The sequence below is a fragment of the Oratosquilla oratoria genome, chromosome 37, assembly GCF_046742065.1.
Source record: "Oratosquilla oratoria isolate Oo_2021 chromosome 37, ASM4674206v1, whole genome shotgun sequence".
Taxonomy (NCBI): domain Eukaryota; kingdom Metazoa; phylum Arthropoda; class Malacostraca; order Stomatopoda; family Squillidae; genus Oratosquilla; species Oratosquilla oratoria.
Window position 1 is genome coordinate 31,185,972 of NC_134813.1, and position 14,397 is coordinate 31,200,368.

General features: G+C 40.1%; 1 protein-coding gene across 1 annotated transcript; it reads right to left on the minus strand.

The window, feature by feature from the left end:
• Window positions 1-234: 234 nt before the first annotated feature.
• Window positions 235-14,315, minus strand: LOC143019624 (isobutyryl-CoA dehydrogenase, mitochondrial-like). The gene is made up of 9 exons (XM_076175429.1): window positions 14,032-14,315; window positions 9,590-9,690; window positions 8,450-8,619; window positions 7,756-7,942; window positions 5,275-5,383; window positions 3,703-3,867; window positions 2,572-2,669; window positions 1,392-1,544; window positions 235-1,078 (listed from the first exon to the last, which is right to left on the minus strand). Exons 1-9 carry the CDS (start codon window positions 14,207-14,209, stop codon window positions 923-925), a joined length of 1,317 nt encoding a protein of 438 aa, XP_076031544.1. The 5' UTR covers window positions 14,210-14,315; the 3' UTR covers window positions 235-922.
• Window positions 14,316-14,397: the final 82 nt, after the last annotated feature.

A 14,397-nucleotide genomic window follows, 5' to 3' on the forward strand; every position in this document is an offset into this window, starting at 1 on the left:
AAAAAAGTTGGACTGGTGTCTGTTGTACATTGTAGGTCTGCTCCATGTCATCAGCTGACAGAAGGATGGGAAGGTAACAGTAACCAATTGCTTTTTTTATTAAAAAAAAAAAAGGATGATAATCAAAGGTGATAGAGATATCTTGGGCAAGTTCTCTCTCTCTCTCTCTCTCTCTCAGGACAGCCTTGTGCATGCTCCCTTTGTAGGTCCCTCACATGGTTATAAAAGAAGATGTAAGAAAATATCTTTATTACTTTATAGACGAGTTCTATGTCAAAATGACATACACCAATATTTACAAAACAAATTACTATTTCATGCCTCCACCATTTTCATTCTTTACTCGTGGATTCCTGCCATTAGTAAATAAATTAGTACTCTGAGAGGAATATTTTGTTTTAGGAAACATCTACAATACACTTTTCATATATGTATATACAAATTATTTTGAGTATATTTTGTATAAAAACCATATAGTGGACACACATTTTGATCCATACAGCATACTTTTCGAGTCATAATATCTTCCCTAATTCTATGACAAAAGCTGCACAACAGGTCACGTTGAATGTGTATAAGAGTAAAATATTATTCTAAAATATATCTGCCATTGCAGATGAATTAATTTCCCATCACCTGATTGGTTCGTCACCCTGGAAGTAAAATATCTGTAACCATGGACACAACTTTTTAAATTCATTGTAGTCCATCTGCCTTTCTTCAAGTCTGTCTCAAATAAGGACCCCCCACCCCATTCCCTTCCCCCTGTGCTCCAAATGATATGCATAATAAAAACCAGCCCCAGATCATACAGGAACGCAGACAAATGTAATACTCTAGTATTGACTAAACTGCACACTATTTACAATTCCTACATGGAAAACTAAGTTTCTGAGAAGACTTTTGATAACAATCTGGATCCTCAGTCCTTCAGTAAATCCCGGGAAATGAGCATCCTCATGATTTCATTTGTGCCCTCAAGTATCATGTGTACTCTGGAGTCCCTTAAGTATTGCTGAATTGGGTAATCTTTGAGATAACCATACCCTCCGTGCATCTGCAGAACTTCATTAATAATCTGAAAAATGTAAAATATCCAAAAATTACTTCACCTTCATACATAACTATCTAACTGCATCTCTGCTTGAAGAAGCTGGATGCAAAGGCCATGTACAACACAAATAAACACTCACCTCAGAATAAAACTATTACCAAATACAATTCACCACTTAAATTCCTGCTATTCCCATGAATCCAGTCACTCCAATCTTATACTATAATTATGTCCTGACCACTTATCTAACATTGTTACAAAAAAGAAAAGAAAATGAAATCCCTTACAGCAGGTGCAAATTTCCCAGTTAACCCGCACATATATTTACGAAACTTACATTAAAGCAATTTTCTGTGGCAAAGTATTTGGCCATTGAGCAAAGGGAGACTGTGTCTGGGTGCTGGTCCATCAGTGCGAGAGCAGCATTGCGAACCATCATGCGGGAAGCTACCAACTTGGTTGCCATCTCGGCCAACTTGAACTGGTTGTGCTGCGAGAAATAATTAGCTCATGTAAAACTGAACAAATTACTTGTGGGGATGAAATAAAGAAGACAAAGAGAAGAAAATGAATAAGATAATAATGATGGAAAGAAAAGGATGTGAAAATTGTGATTGGAGGGGGTAAGGGGAGAGGGGGTGTCAGGGAAGGGAAAGGGATGGGGGTGTAAGGAAAATGGAATGGATGGAGTAGGTAAAAGGGAGGGGGGTGTAGGGGTAAGGAGAAGGGGGGGTGTAGGGGTAAGGAGAAGGGAGGGTGTAGAGGTAAGGAGAGGGGAGGGGGGTGTGGGGGTAAGGAGAGGGGAGGGGGTGTAGAGGTAAGGACAAGGGGATGGGGGTGTAGGGGTACCAAGAGGGGACAATGGTGTAGATGTAAGGACAAGGGAAGAAGGAATAGAGACAGACAGGGGAGGGCCATGTGGGTATACAGATTGTAGGGGTAAGGAGAGGGGAGGGGGGTGTAGGGGTATGTGGAGAGGGGAGGGGGGTGTAGGGGTATGTGGAGAGGGGAAGGGGATGTTGGGGTAGGGGAAGGGTGGAGTGCACTTTACCCACTCCTGTACTCACCTCTCTTTTCTCTACACCTATTCTCTGCCCTGTATCTACCCCTACCCCCTCCCCTTTCCCATCCCTACCCCATCAACTCCTCTACTTGCCTCCCTTTTCCCTATACCTACCCCATGACCCCTCCTTTCCTTACTCTACCCTCTCCTTTCACCCTTTCCCTACACCTACTCTCCTGTCTCTATACCTACCCACTCTCCTTTCCCTACACCTACCCCACCCACTCCCCTCCCCTACTCTACTCCTGTCCCCTCCCCTTTCCTTACAAACACCCCACCTCCATTTTCTATACTCCTACCCTATCCTTACCCATTACCTCGTCCTCCTACCCCTTCCCCCACCTCTTACCCTCACTTTCCCCTTTCCCCACCTTCCCCCATCCCATTGGCCAATGTAGCTTATTAAAGAAACTTTAAAGTTCTTACATTATGGGTGAAGTAACATATGACTTACTTGAAAATTGGCAAGTGGTTTACCAAACTGCTTCCTGACTTTCAGGTAACTGGTAGCAGCTTCCAGACTGGCTTGAGCTCCTCCCAGCGAGCAAGAAGCTGAAGTTAACCAGAGAAAAACAACTTGTGAAAACTATTAAATAAAGAAATGGAAACTTGATGCCATACCCTTAAGTTATAAGACTATGCCATCAAGTTTTCAATACATATATCACATGACTGATAGAACTAAAGAATTTTGAGCAAATTTAATGTGAGTCTTCTCCCTCTCAAAGCATACACCAATCCAAAATCCATTAATTTAATTTATAACTACCTTTACATACATATACCCATGGTTTTTCCACCTTACAAGGGAGGTAGCCAAAGTCAAAGTCATAAATCCACTCCCATCCATTTCATTCCCACAATACTCCACTCCCGTCCCTCTTTTCTTGGCAGCTCCTGGATGATAGGTCATCCCTGCATCTTGCCCACTGCCTTGGGTCAGAGGCAATGTAGCAAGACACAGCACATCCACAGCAAGGCTGCTTCATTTAATCAGTGAGCCCCTCTCTCCATCCCCTTATGCAGAAAAAGAGAAGACGGGGAGAAATCCTTTCAGGCAGTGTGTCAAAATATCATTCAAGATTTTAAGAAAAAACTTGATGCTGAGAGATACAAAGACAGGTCACCATGAGCATAGCTCCATTCCCGTATAATACAACCAGGTAAATACCCACTCCTTTCCATGCATCACAGCATCATCTATACACAACCATTCTCTACACACCCTTATCTTCTGTCTTGTCCCTTCCTCAACATCCTCGGTTACCCCTTCATGTTCATTCCCTCCACACCTCTTTTACTAATTTTTCTTCACTCGTTCTTTTCATGTGCCCAAACCATCCCAATACTCTTTCATCAACCTTATCTTCCAACTCCCTTTCCACCCCTGATCTCCTCCTCATTTCATTTCTCACTCCATCCAGCCTAGTAACCACTACCATATTTCTCAGGCATTTCATCTTAAAGTCATTTAAACTCTTCTCTCATATGTTCATGGGTAAGCATGGACATGATGAGTTGTTACCACAAACGATAAAGCTGAGGCTGTCTTCATGTGGTTTCCTTTGCTAAAAATTATAGTTACCTATGTTGATCCTTCCTCCATTGAGTCCTTTCATTGCGATGTTGAATCCTTGTCCTTCTTCCCCAATCAGATTTGCTACAGGAACTTTGCAATCTTCCAGTATGACCATGCGGGTTGGCTGAGAATTCCACCCCAGTTTCTCCTCTTTCTTACCAAAGTTTAATCCTAGAAGAAGAAAAATAAATAAAATAAAAATTTATCTTACGACTACTGTCTACATTTATTTCATTCTATATGTCCCCATCTGGGGTATTGGCTGCATGTTATTGTGGGATTAAAAGCTGCTCAGTAGCATGCAGCTGATACTTTAGGGGTCTATATACAGCAAGGCCAATAAAATGAGGCAGCCTTGCTGTGGATGTGCTGTGTCTTGCCACATTGTTTCTGACCCAGGGCATTGGGCAAGATGCAGGGATGACCTGTCATCCAGGAGGCAAGAGGGAGGGAGGGAGGGGTGGTGGGTGGGAGTGAGTGGAGTATATGGGGATGAAATGGATGGGAGTGGATTTATGCCTTTGACTTTAGCTACCTCCCTTGTAAGGGCGAAAAAGCCTTTGGTATATGTATGTATATGCCTGATCAGCAAGTTATTTGCTTCCCTTTTTACTTCATGAATTAACTTGCAGATCTGGCTAACCCATTTTTCTTTCTTGCAGATCACTTCAGAATACCAATTTTATATTTTTTGTATACTAATGTATACTAAGTGTAATGAGGAATAGACATTTGGGAATGGATGCTAAGAGGAGACTATATGAAGGAGTGATTGTGCCAACAGCACTGTATGGGGCAGAAACATGGAACATAAGAGAGGAAGAGAGAAGGAGTTTGAATATGTTTGAGATGAGGTGTCTGAGAATTATGATGGTGGTTACTAGGCTGGATAGAGTGAGAAATGAGGAGGTGAGGAGGAGAACAGGGGTGGAAAGGGGGTTGGGAGATAGAGTTGATGAAAGAGTATTAGGATGGTTTGGACACATGGAAAGAATGAGTGAAGAAAAACTAGTAAAAGAGGTATGGAAGGCAGATGTGGAGGGAGTGAACATGAAGGGACATCCTAGGATGAGGTGGATGGATGGGGTGAAGGGGCTTTGGGGAAGAGGGGAATGTCTGTTGAGGAAGGATGGGAGAGGACAGAAGACAGGGGTGAATGGAGAATGGTTGTATATGGATGATGTTGTGATGCATGAGGTGGAATGGGCGGGGGGATGGGGGCTGAGGTAGTATGTGTGAGCAAATTTTGACGCAGCCCAAAGGGATTTCTCCCCGTCTTCTTCTTTATGCATGGGGGGACGGAGAGGGGGGGTCGCCGATTTAATGAAGCGGCCTTGCTGTGGATGTGCTGTGTCTTGCGACACTGCTTCTGACCCAGGACATTGGACAAGGTGCAGGGATGACCCGTCATCCAGGAGGTGCTAAGATGAGAGAGAGGATGGAGGGGTGTGGAGTGTATTCAGGGATGGAATGGGTGGGAATGATTTGATGCCTTTTCCTTTTTGGCTACCTCCCTTGTAAGGGGGAAAAACCCTTGGTATATGTATGTATGTATGTATGTATACTAGAGTTTCATACCTTCAGTTCCTTTCTCTACAAGGATGCAACTGATTCCTTTAGGACCAAAGCCTCCAGTTCGACACATAATTAGATACACATCCGTATCCCCACCACCACTGATGAAAGCCTGCAAAAAGAAAACAAGGCAAACATCACAAAGAAAGAAAGGAAATAGAAGCCAGTATCCAATAGAGGGATTGTAGCCTCTGTACATAACAATTGAGAAATTTCAAATTGGAGAAAGTACAACGGCGAGCCACAAAAGTGATTCCAAATATAAAAAATAAATCATACGAAAACTGACTAGAACATATGAATCTGTTTTCCCTAAAAAAGCATACTTAGAGGTGACTTGATACAGGTCTTTAAGATTCTAAAGGGAAATGACAATATCAAAAGTGACAAAATTTTAACACTGAATGACAATCCGACAAGAAATAGTCTCAAACTGTCAGGAAATAGATTTAAGTTGGAGGTGGGTAGAAACAACTTCACCAACTATGTAGTTAATGAATGGAATAAACTTCCTGCAGAGGCAGTGCAATGTAGTTCAGTTCGAAGCTTTAAGATTTGCTTAAACACCTAAGCAAGATGCTGTAATACCTATTTATTTTATATTATTTATTTGTTATTGTCTGTTTATTATTATTTGCTTGATTATCACTTATTATTATTTATCTGTCAATTTATTATTATTTACTATTTACCTAATAAATGTGGGTAAAAGTAAGGTGGTGAGATGTACAAGGGGTGAAAGTGGCAGTAGACTGGAAGTGACCATTAAGGGAGAGCGACTGGAGGAAGTGGATAGTTTTAGATACTTGGGTGCAAATGTGGCAGGAAAAGGTGGAGTGAAGGTGGAGGTAGAATGTAGATTGAGAGAAGCGAGTAAATGCCTTGGTGGATTGAAGAGTGTAATGAGGAATAGAAATTTGGGAATGGATGCTAAGAGGAGACTATATGAAGGAGTGATTGTGCCAACAGCATTGTATGGGGCAGAAACATGGAACATAAGAGAGGAAGAGAGAAGGAGTTTGAATGTGTTTGAGATGAGGTGTCTGAGAAGTATGATGGGGGGTTACTAGGCTAGATAGAGTGAGAAATGAGGAGGTGAGGAGAAGAACGGGGGTGGAAAGGGAGTTGGGAGATAGGGTTGATGAAAGAGTATTAGGATGGTTTGGACACATGGAAAGAATGAGTGAAGAAAGACTAGTAAAAGAGGTATGGAAGGCAGATGTAGAGGGAGTGAACATGAGGGGACGTCCTAGGATGAGGTGGATGGATGGGGTGAAGGGGGCTTTGGGGAAGAGGGGAATGTCTGTTGAGGAGGGACGGGAGAGGACAGAAGACAGGGGTGAATGGAGAATGGTTGTATATGGATGATGTTGTGATGCATGAGGTGGAATGGGCGGGGGGATGGGGGGTGAGGTAGTATGTGTGAGCAAAATCTGACTCAGCCCGAAGGGATTTCTCCGCGTCTTCTCCTTTTTATGCATGGGGGGACGGAGAGGGGGGGTTGCTGATTTAATGAAGCGGCCTTGCTGTGGATGTGCTGTGTCTTGCGACACTGCTTCTGACCCAGGGCAGTGGACAAGGTGCAGGGATGACCTGTCATCCAGGAGGTGCTAAGATAAGAGGGAGGGTGGAGGGGTGTGGAGTGTATTCAAGGATGGAATGGGTGGGAATGATTTTATGCCTTTTCCTTTTTGGCTACCTCCCTTGTAAGGGGGAAAAAGCCTTGGTATATGTATGTATGTACTATTTACCTATTTGTTTTTTATTTAACTTTACCTATTTATTCATTCATTTTATTTATCATTTATATTATTATCATTTTTATTTATTTATTTATTTATCATTATTATAATTGTTTTTTTCTTTTGCATCCATCCTAGTTATGGTAAAAAAGGTCTCCTGTTGGCAAGCTCTTCCTTTGTAATCCTTTGTATTTCATTGGTGATGACCAGTCCTTCTTTCTTGGGGGCACTGCGCCCAAAAAAGGAGTCGTTGAGTTGATAAAAATATTTAAAGGCAGTAGACAGGAGGGATCACTTAAACTGGAAGGAGTAATTTTTTTCTGGTTGGAAATTAGTTTCCATTCATAACAAGAATACTGTGTGACTGTTCTATATAGATAGGACTGAGGATCCTAACATATTGGCTGCATAAGAAGAAAAAAGTTTGTAGGACAATTATAGTACAGTGAGACCTCTCATTAACGGACATTAATTAGCTGCGTTTGCAGTGTTTTCGGTGTTTTGGAGTGGTTTTTGGGTGGCATAGTGATTGTACGCACTAAACAACAGCACCAAAAACACCGAAAACACAGCAAAAACACCGCAAACACAGCTAATTAACGTCTGTTAATGAGATGTCTCACTGTATGTAATAAACAAAGGGGGAAGCTACTGTATATTACATGAATTTTGCAGAAGGGTTTCTGATAAATGGAGCAACTTACATTTGAGAACACATTTTAACAGCAAAACTATATCATACCTTTGAGCCATTTAGTATGTAATAGTCGCCCTTTTTTCTTGCTGATGTTGCGAGTGAAGCTGCATCTGATCCAGCACCTGGCTCAGTCAAGCAGTATGATGCAAACTTTTCCATTGAAGCCAGTTCTGGAATATATTTTTCTCGCTGCTCATTGTTGCCAAATTCATCAATCATCCATGCACACATGCTGGAAAAAAATATCAGTGAAGTGACTTTCTCAATAAAGCTGGCAGGCTGCTCAACCAAAATCTACAACAAATAAGAGAAATTGGAGGAATTATTCCCTTCTTAGCTAGGCATCAAATATCCTAATTCATTTCCCTATTTATTTTGTTCTAAACATGAAAATTTTATCACCTAATTTGCTTCAAAGTATACCTTATGTCTCTATTAAGCTTTCATTCTTCTGTATACCTTAATTTTTCAGCGTCCTCTGCAACATAATCTATCCAACTAACTATATAACAATAGACTTCTTCCCCTTTTGTCTGATCTTTTATATCAGGAACAACTAGTACTGCGGGTCAAGAGAACTGGGGTAATGGACAAACCAACTGACACAACAAATACCAAAAGTGGTTCTCACAGCACCTCACTGTTTTGTTGTTCTTTTCAAAGCCCTCAATCCCTGGAGACATCACTACACACAAACAAGAGTTCATGTTCCACCTCATAAACTGAAGTCATGACATACTTGTGAATGCTAATGTAGGCAGTGGTTGAGATGCAGCCCTGGGACAAGGCTTCAAATATGATAGAGGCATCCAAACGACTCAGGCCAGTTCCACCATAGTCACAACTTGCATAAATTGCACCAAAGCCCAGAGCTGCTCCTGCTTTCAATGTCTCAACTGGAAAAATCTCCTGCAATGTATGAAATGATAATATGACTATAATATTCAACAATGAATAGGTCATCTATCTTCATACAAAATAATGAAAATTACCAATGAAAAGAAAATTATAATATCTATTTAAAAAACTTGTAGTCCAATATAAAACATATAATCGGTTAAAGAAAAGACTTATAAACACTCATAGTCCTTCAGCAATCAGCCCTCACTTCCATGATGTTCTTGATGTATGTAAATTACATGGAAGGTACAAGCTACACAAACAATATTTGCAGATAATAGAAAGATCACAAAAAGAATAAAAAAAATGAGACTGCAAGATGTTCCAACAAGATCTTAATGCCAAAAAATGCAAACAGTTGGGAATTGGTATAAAAGTTAAGGGAAAAAATTACAGTGGAAGAAGTGATTACAAAGGCTAAAGAGGAAGATCTGGGAATGTTTATTAAAGATAACTGATCACTAGCAAAACTGTGGTGAAACATACAGACTATTAATACAGGTGAGGAAATTGTGTGTGTGTGTGTGTGTGGGGGGGGGATCTACCCCAAATTGGAACAATGGCAGTGTTGTGTCCACAAAGGTAAGATACCAATAAGAATGAGGGAATAATAATAAAGATAAAAAAAAGACAAAATTGGTTCCTAGCCTTGCAGGTGAAATGTAAAGACACTGAAACCACTGGATCTAACAACATGGAAAGAAAGAAGAGTAAGGGGTGATTTGATAGTAGTATTCAGGACAAAAGCAAATGGATAAATCTGACAAGAGGAGATCTCACGGCCTGGAACGAGAGGGAGTTGTGAGGTTACAGGAATAAGTTGAAAAGGAGTAAGAAATACAACTGAAGCTGACAGAGAGACCTTGGACTCAGCCTGAGGACCAAGTGTCAGCTCCTCCAGATGTCAGGACAGCCACAAGCAAGTACCCATCACCGATTCATAAATAAAAGTAATGAACGAAGTCAAACTTCTACAAACCTTTTTATCCCACTCTGCCATATTGGGCAACATTTCCTTTTTGGCAAAGTCTAAGGCCAGCTGGTATATTGCATCCTGTTCTTCGTCCAAACCAGCAGCAGCTGAAATTAAAGCATGTCTATAAGTATCACCAGTAAAAGCATAATGAAGGGTGGGTGCATGTCTTGGCTGGCTACCCCTCGCAGTAATGGGTATAAACTGGACAAATTTAGATTTAAGAAGGAAATAGGCAAGAATTGGTTTACTAATAGGGTGGTCGATGAATGGAATAAACTTAGTAACCATGTAGTAAGCGCTGAAACTATCAGTTGTTTTAAAAAACGATTAGACAACTTTATGGATGGGGATGACAGGTGGTGATGGATACGGAGCTGCCTAGTGTAGGCCTTATGGTCTCTTGCAGTCTCCTTTATTCTTATGTATGTTCTTATGTTCTTTGGTATATGGACAGATAAAAAATATAATTATAATCTACCAAAAACAATTTGAAACTTGCTATACTAAGAACATCATAAAATTCTCTAACATTGGCTGAACTTGGGCTCGTCTCAGGATCTGGAAGGACTCTACAACTGTTAGTTAAAACAGTTTAGGTTTATTGATGTTCTCCCTTTAAGATTTGGTTGGTCACTTTCAAAGATTAAGTCATAACCCTTTAAGTACATGAAAGATTTCTCTCAGATGAATAAAACTGTCTGGCCATATTCATCTCTCTTACTGCTGAACAGTAGGTATTTTTAGTATTTCAGTGACAATAACGAGCACCTTGTCTCCACAGTAAAAAAGGACTGATTAGATAAAAAACGAGAATTGTATTAATAGTAAATAAGTAGGGATTTTAACCAAAGATTATCTATTACCACAAAGTCATATGAAGAAAATCATAGAGAATTAGCTAAAGAATATGAGTAGCATTTCATTACATGGAAAAGGACATGATAAATAAAATTGTTGAAAGTCTAGTTCACTCCAGGCTGAAATATGGACTGGTGGTGGTCATCACATCTAAAGAATGATATAAGAAAAACAGCCCCAGATTCCAAAAATGCTAGAACTCAAACAACTTAGAATCTGAAAATTTGCCCCAAAATCCAAATGGTGTTTTGAAATTGAAGATCTCGCATGTTGTTTGTGTGTTTGTATGTACGTTTCCTTTACAATAATATTTTAAATGGGGAAAATTCTTGGAATCCAAACTTTCTAAAACTTGCTTGGTGTTCTGGAATAAATCAGGTTTGAATTCAAAGGCATAACTGTACAAAGGGTGACAACCACGATGAGCCAAAGTCTAAATGACACGTGGATATATTGAAAAAAACTGGGACTTCCTACACTGGAAGAATGGATAGAGAGGGGCAATATAATAATGATATTTAAATGAAAGAAAGGTAAAAAAAATTGACCAAGGATTTGCTGGCGTGGTATGAAAAATCAGTAAGATGTCACAACAAGAAACTGAAAAAGCAGGCTTGTTTGAAAGAAATTAGGAAGTATAGTTTTCCACAGCGATATGTAGACTTATGAAACAAGTTGAAGGAAATTTTAATCCAGACCAACAAGATAAACAATTTCAAGGCAAAGTTTGATGAGCGGAAGTTGAGATGGGACCTTGCAAACACAGTTCCAACCCTATATACTTGGTAAATAATGACATCTCTCTGGGAACAGAGTACAAATGTCCATTTGTGCATTGCCATACTCATTTCACAAGAAATCTTGAGTCAGATTGGTCACAATTTTTCGATATATATATATTTATTTATAAAGAAACTTATGTGCGTTTCCTATATCGCGGCGAAACGCGACAGACATATCAATACATCAAAATACCATAGGTTCCGATCAACACTGATTCAGTTGATAGAGATTGCAACGCTCCCTCCAGGTAAGCGATCATTTTTCCGCTGCTCCTTGTGTCAATGACACACAAACCGAAGGATGAGGGTTGGTACTGGACCGCAGATTAGTCGTCTGGTAGGACATGGGGATTGGGTAAGTGGGTCCTAGTCCACTTTTCCATTCTTGGTTGAAAGGAAACTCGATCTTTTCTCTGTATTTATTCTTCCAGAACTTCCATAAACTTCCCACACCAGGGAAGGGGGGGGGGGTGTTGCAAACTTGTGTTCCCTTTCAATAGTACATTTTACTCCAGGACTGGTTCCCTTCGTGAAGGGATTATTTCGGATTATGATTTAGCAGCCTGGGTCGGCTGTCTTGAAGTTTTCGTGGCTTCTCTAATATGCCACGTAGCTAGACTAGTTCAAACAATGAGCCCTTTCTTTACCCTTCGTCCGATAGCGAGATTAGGACTTAATGTTTACGTAGTAACATTTTTTTTCATCATTTGTTAACGAATCCAGTTCTTTTTATGGATTTCTTTATAATTAATTCTAATCATTACAATAGTAAATTAACAATATTAGAGCTGGATGATGAATCAATTTCTAAGTATTTCCAAAATTTTAAAGGGGTAACTTTTACCCCTGACACCTATTTCACTTTCAACCCTCTTTCACAATTGATCTGAGATTGGTCATGAGAGATTCTAATATTCTATCTCTACACCAAGGGATTACCCCCCCCCCCTTTATAAGGGAGGTAGCCAAATCAAAGGCCATTACCTATTCCCACCCATTAAACTTTCATACTAACTTCTCGTGGATGACAGGTCATCTCTTGGTCAGAAGCAATGCAGCAAGACACCATATATCCACAGGAAGGCTGCTTCACTTAATTGGTGACCACCCCTCTCCATCCCCTTATGCAGAAAACAGGAAGATACATAAGGGGATGGAGAGGGGGTTGCCAATCAAGTGAAGCAGCCTTGCTGTAGGTATACCGTGTCTTGCTGCATTGCCTTTTAGATTCTATTATACAATAAAGACAGAGGGATTAACCTTTTTCATACAATGATGCCTAAGTAGGCATGAGGCATGAGTGGGTATACGAGGACGCTGGTATCGGCATCTTAATTATACTTATTTTGTAGTTGGGGCTGAGTGACCCCCAAAGTCTGTAAACTAGTTTGATCACTTTTTCTGTGTTTATTATTACGCAGTGAAAGAGAATGAGTAATACAGCAGTGACTTTATATTTTATAACATGAGTATTGTGATGCATCAACCATTGTACCTCAGGCATCCAATGCTGTGTGTGAGAATTTGACCTGTATTGAAGAGATTAAGGCATGAGTTTTACTCATAATTATGATATTTTGAATGAAATAATACTTATGTCATCTCCATTAAATGTTTGCATGAATATAATTAGGTCAACACTTCCAATTTACTATTTATAATATGAATGCATGAAATTCAATAATGGAGTGTGGTTGCTATTATTTTCTTTTTTCTTGTGTAAGCATAAGCCTTTTGCAGATCTTCCCTTAATTTAAATGGTTTTTTATCATCAGACATATTAACACGGATCTTGCTACCAAATTCTATAGTTTCATAAGTTTGGATACCTTCAATGGGAAACTAAATGAACACTTGGGGAAGAAATGTTCTGATACTTGTGATCCTGCCACTATAATCTATTAACAAAATGCTGCACATGATGCACTTTCCATCCTTTGCTCTCAAAAGCTAAACACTATCACTTCAAAATGGGCTGGTGCTTCAGCAGAGTATAGCTTCCTTAGCCCTTTGTATTAACTTGAGACCAGGGGACAGGAATCTAACAGGTGAAAACAAAATATACCTGGGTTATACACAGGCAGCCGATTAGTATTATTATATAGACTAGAAAAGCCTAGCAGCTTGCTGATCTTACTTAGTTTACTTAGTTTACTTAGTGAAGTTCTGAGGTCGATCCTCACAGCCGTAGTGGACTACCGCTGCTGCCAGTCCTGTTGTCCTTCCTTGCGAGGGTCAGTTGGTCTGGTAGTGTGTTTTGAGAGAACCTACTTATGGCAGTGTAGCCTGGCACTGGAGGCTCGTCTGGCACCTTCCGCAGGAATCTGTCCAGTGCATGATCTGCTCAGCCCATTCCCAACTTGGCCCATTCAGCCATTGGCTGCTTGAGACACCATCTTTATTTTGATAGATGCAGAGGTTGAAGGAATTAGAGCATGATAAATTTGTCTATCCAAACCTAACTGTGGTGGGCTGACTTGGTCAAGTACAACTGGATACACAGCGACACAACTAGTCTGACCACAGTACCTAAGAAATCGGGTCTGTGTCCAGACAGGCTATATATGAAGGGGTTGTACAGACACGCAGACAGGTCTATGAAGACATTTGAGGACGAGGCAATGAAAACCAAAATTTAATTTCAATGATCACATATTCATAACATAACATGATAAACATCTGGGATGCTACTGTAGAGAAAGTCGACTTTAACTGAGCAAATGACGGGAAATACGAAATCGTCATTTGAATTTCAGAAATTACACGAAAAGACGTGTGTGTAATACAGCAAAAGTGATTACTTACGGTCAAATGAGGTAATTGCACGATTAGGGCCAAAGGAAGAGCTGGCATTCTCTTCGTAGTCTACAGAATCTTGTATACTATATTGTACGCGACAATATTTTTGCGGAAATGCCACTGATGACTTAAATATATTATTTACTATCTTGGTTGCACGATTTAACGTTCGAAGACATGCCATCGTAAACGTATTCTTACGCAACGTTAGTTCTGTAAGTACTGTTACTTAGGAAGGACTTTAGTAAATTGGAGGTATCAACCGTATCATCGGCTCATCGCTTCAACATATGATTCTTAGTGCAATACGTTGCAGGAATAATCGTATTGTAGGTCATCTACATATTTTAGGTTTATATTCATGTAAATACA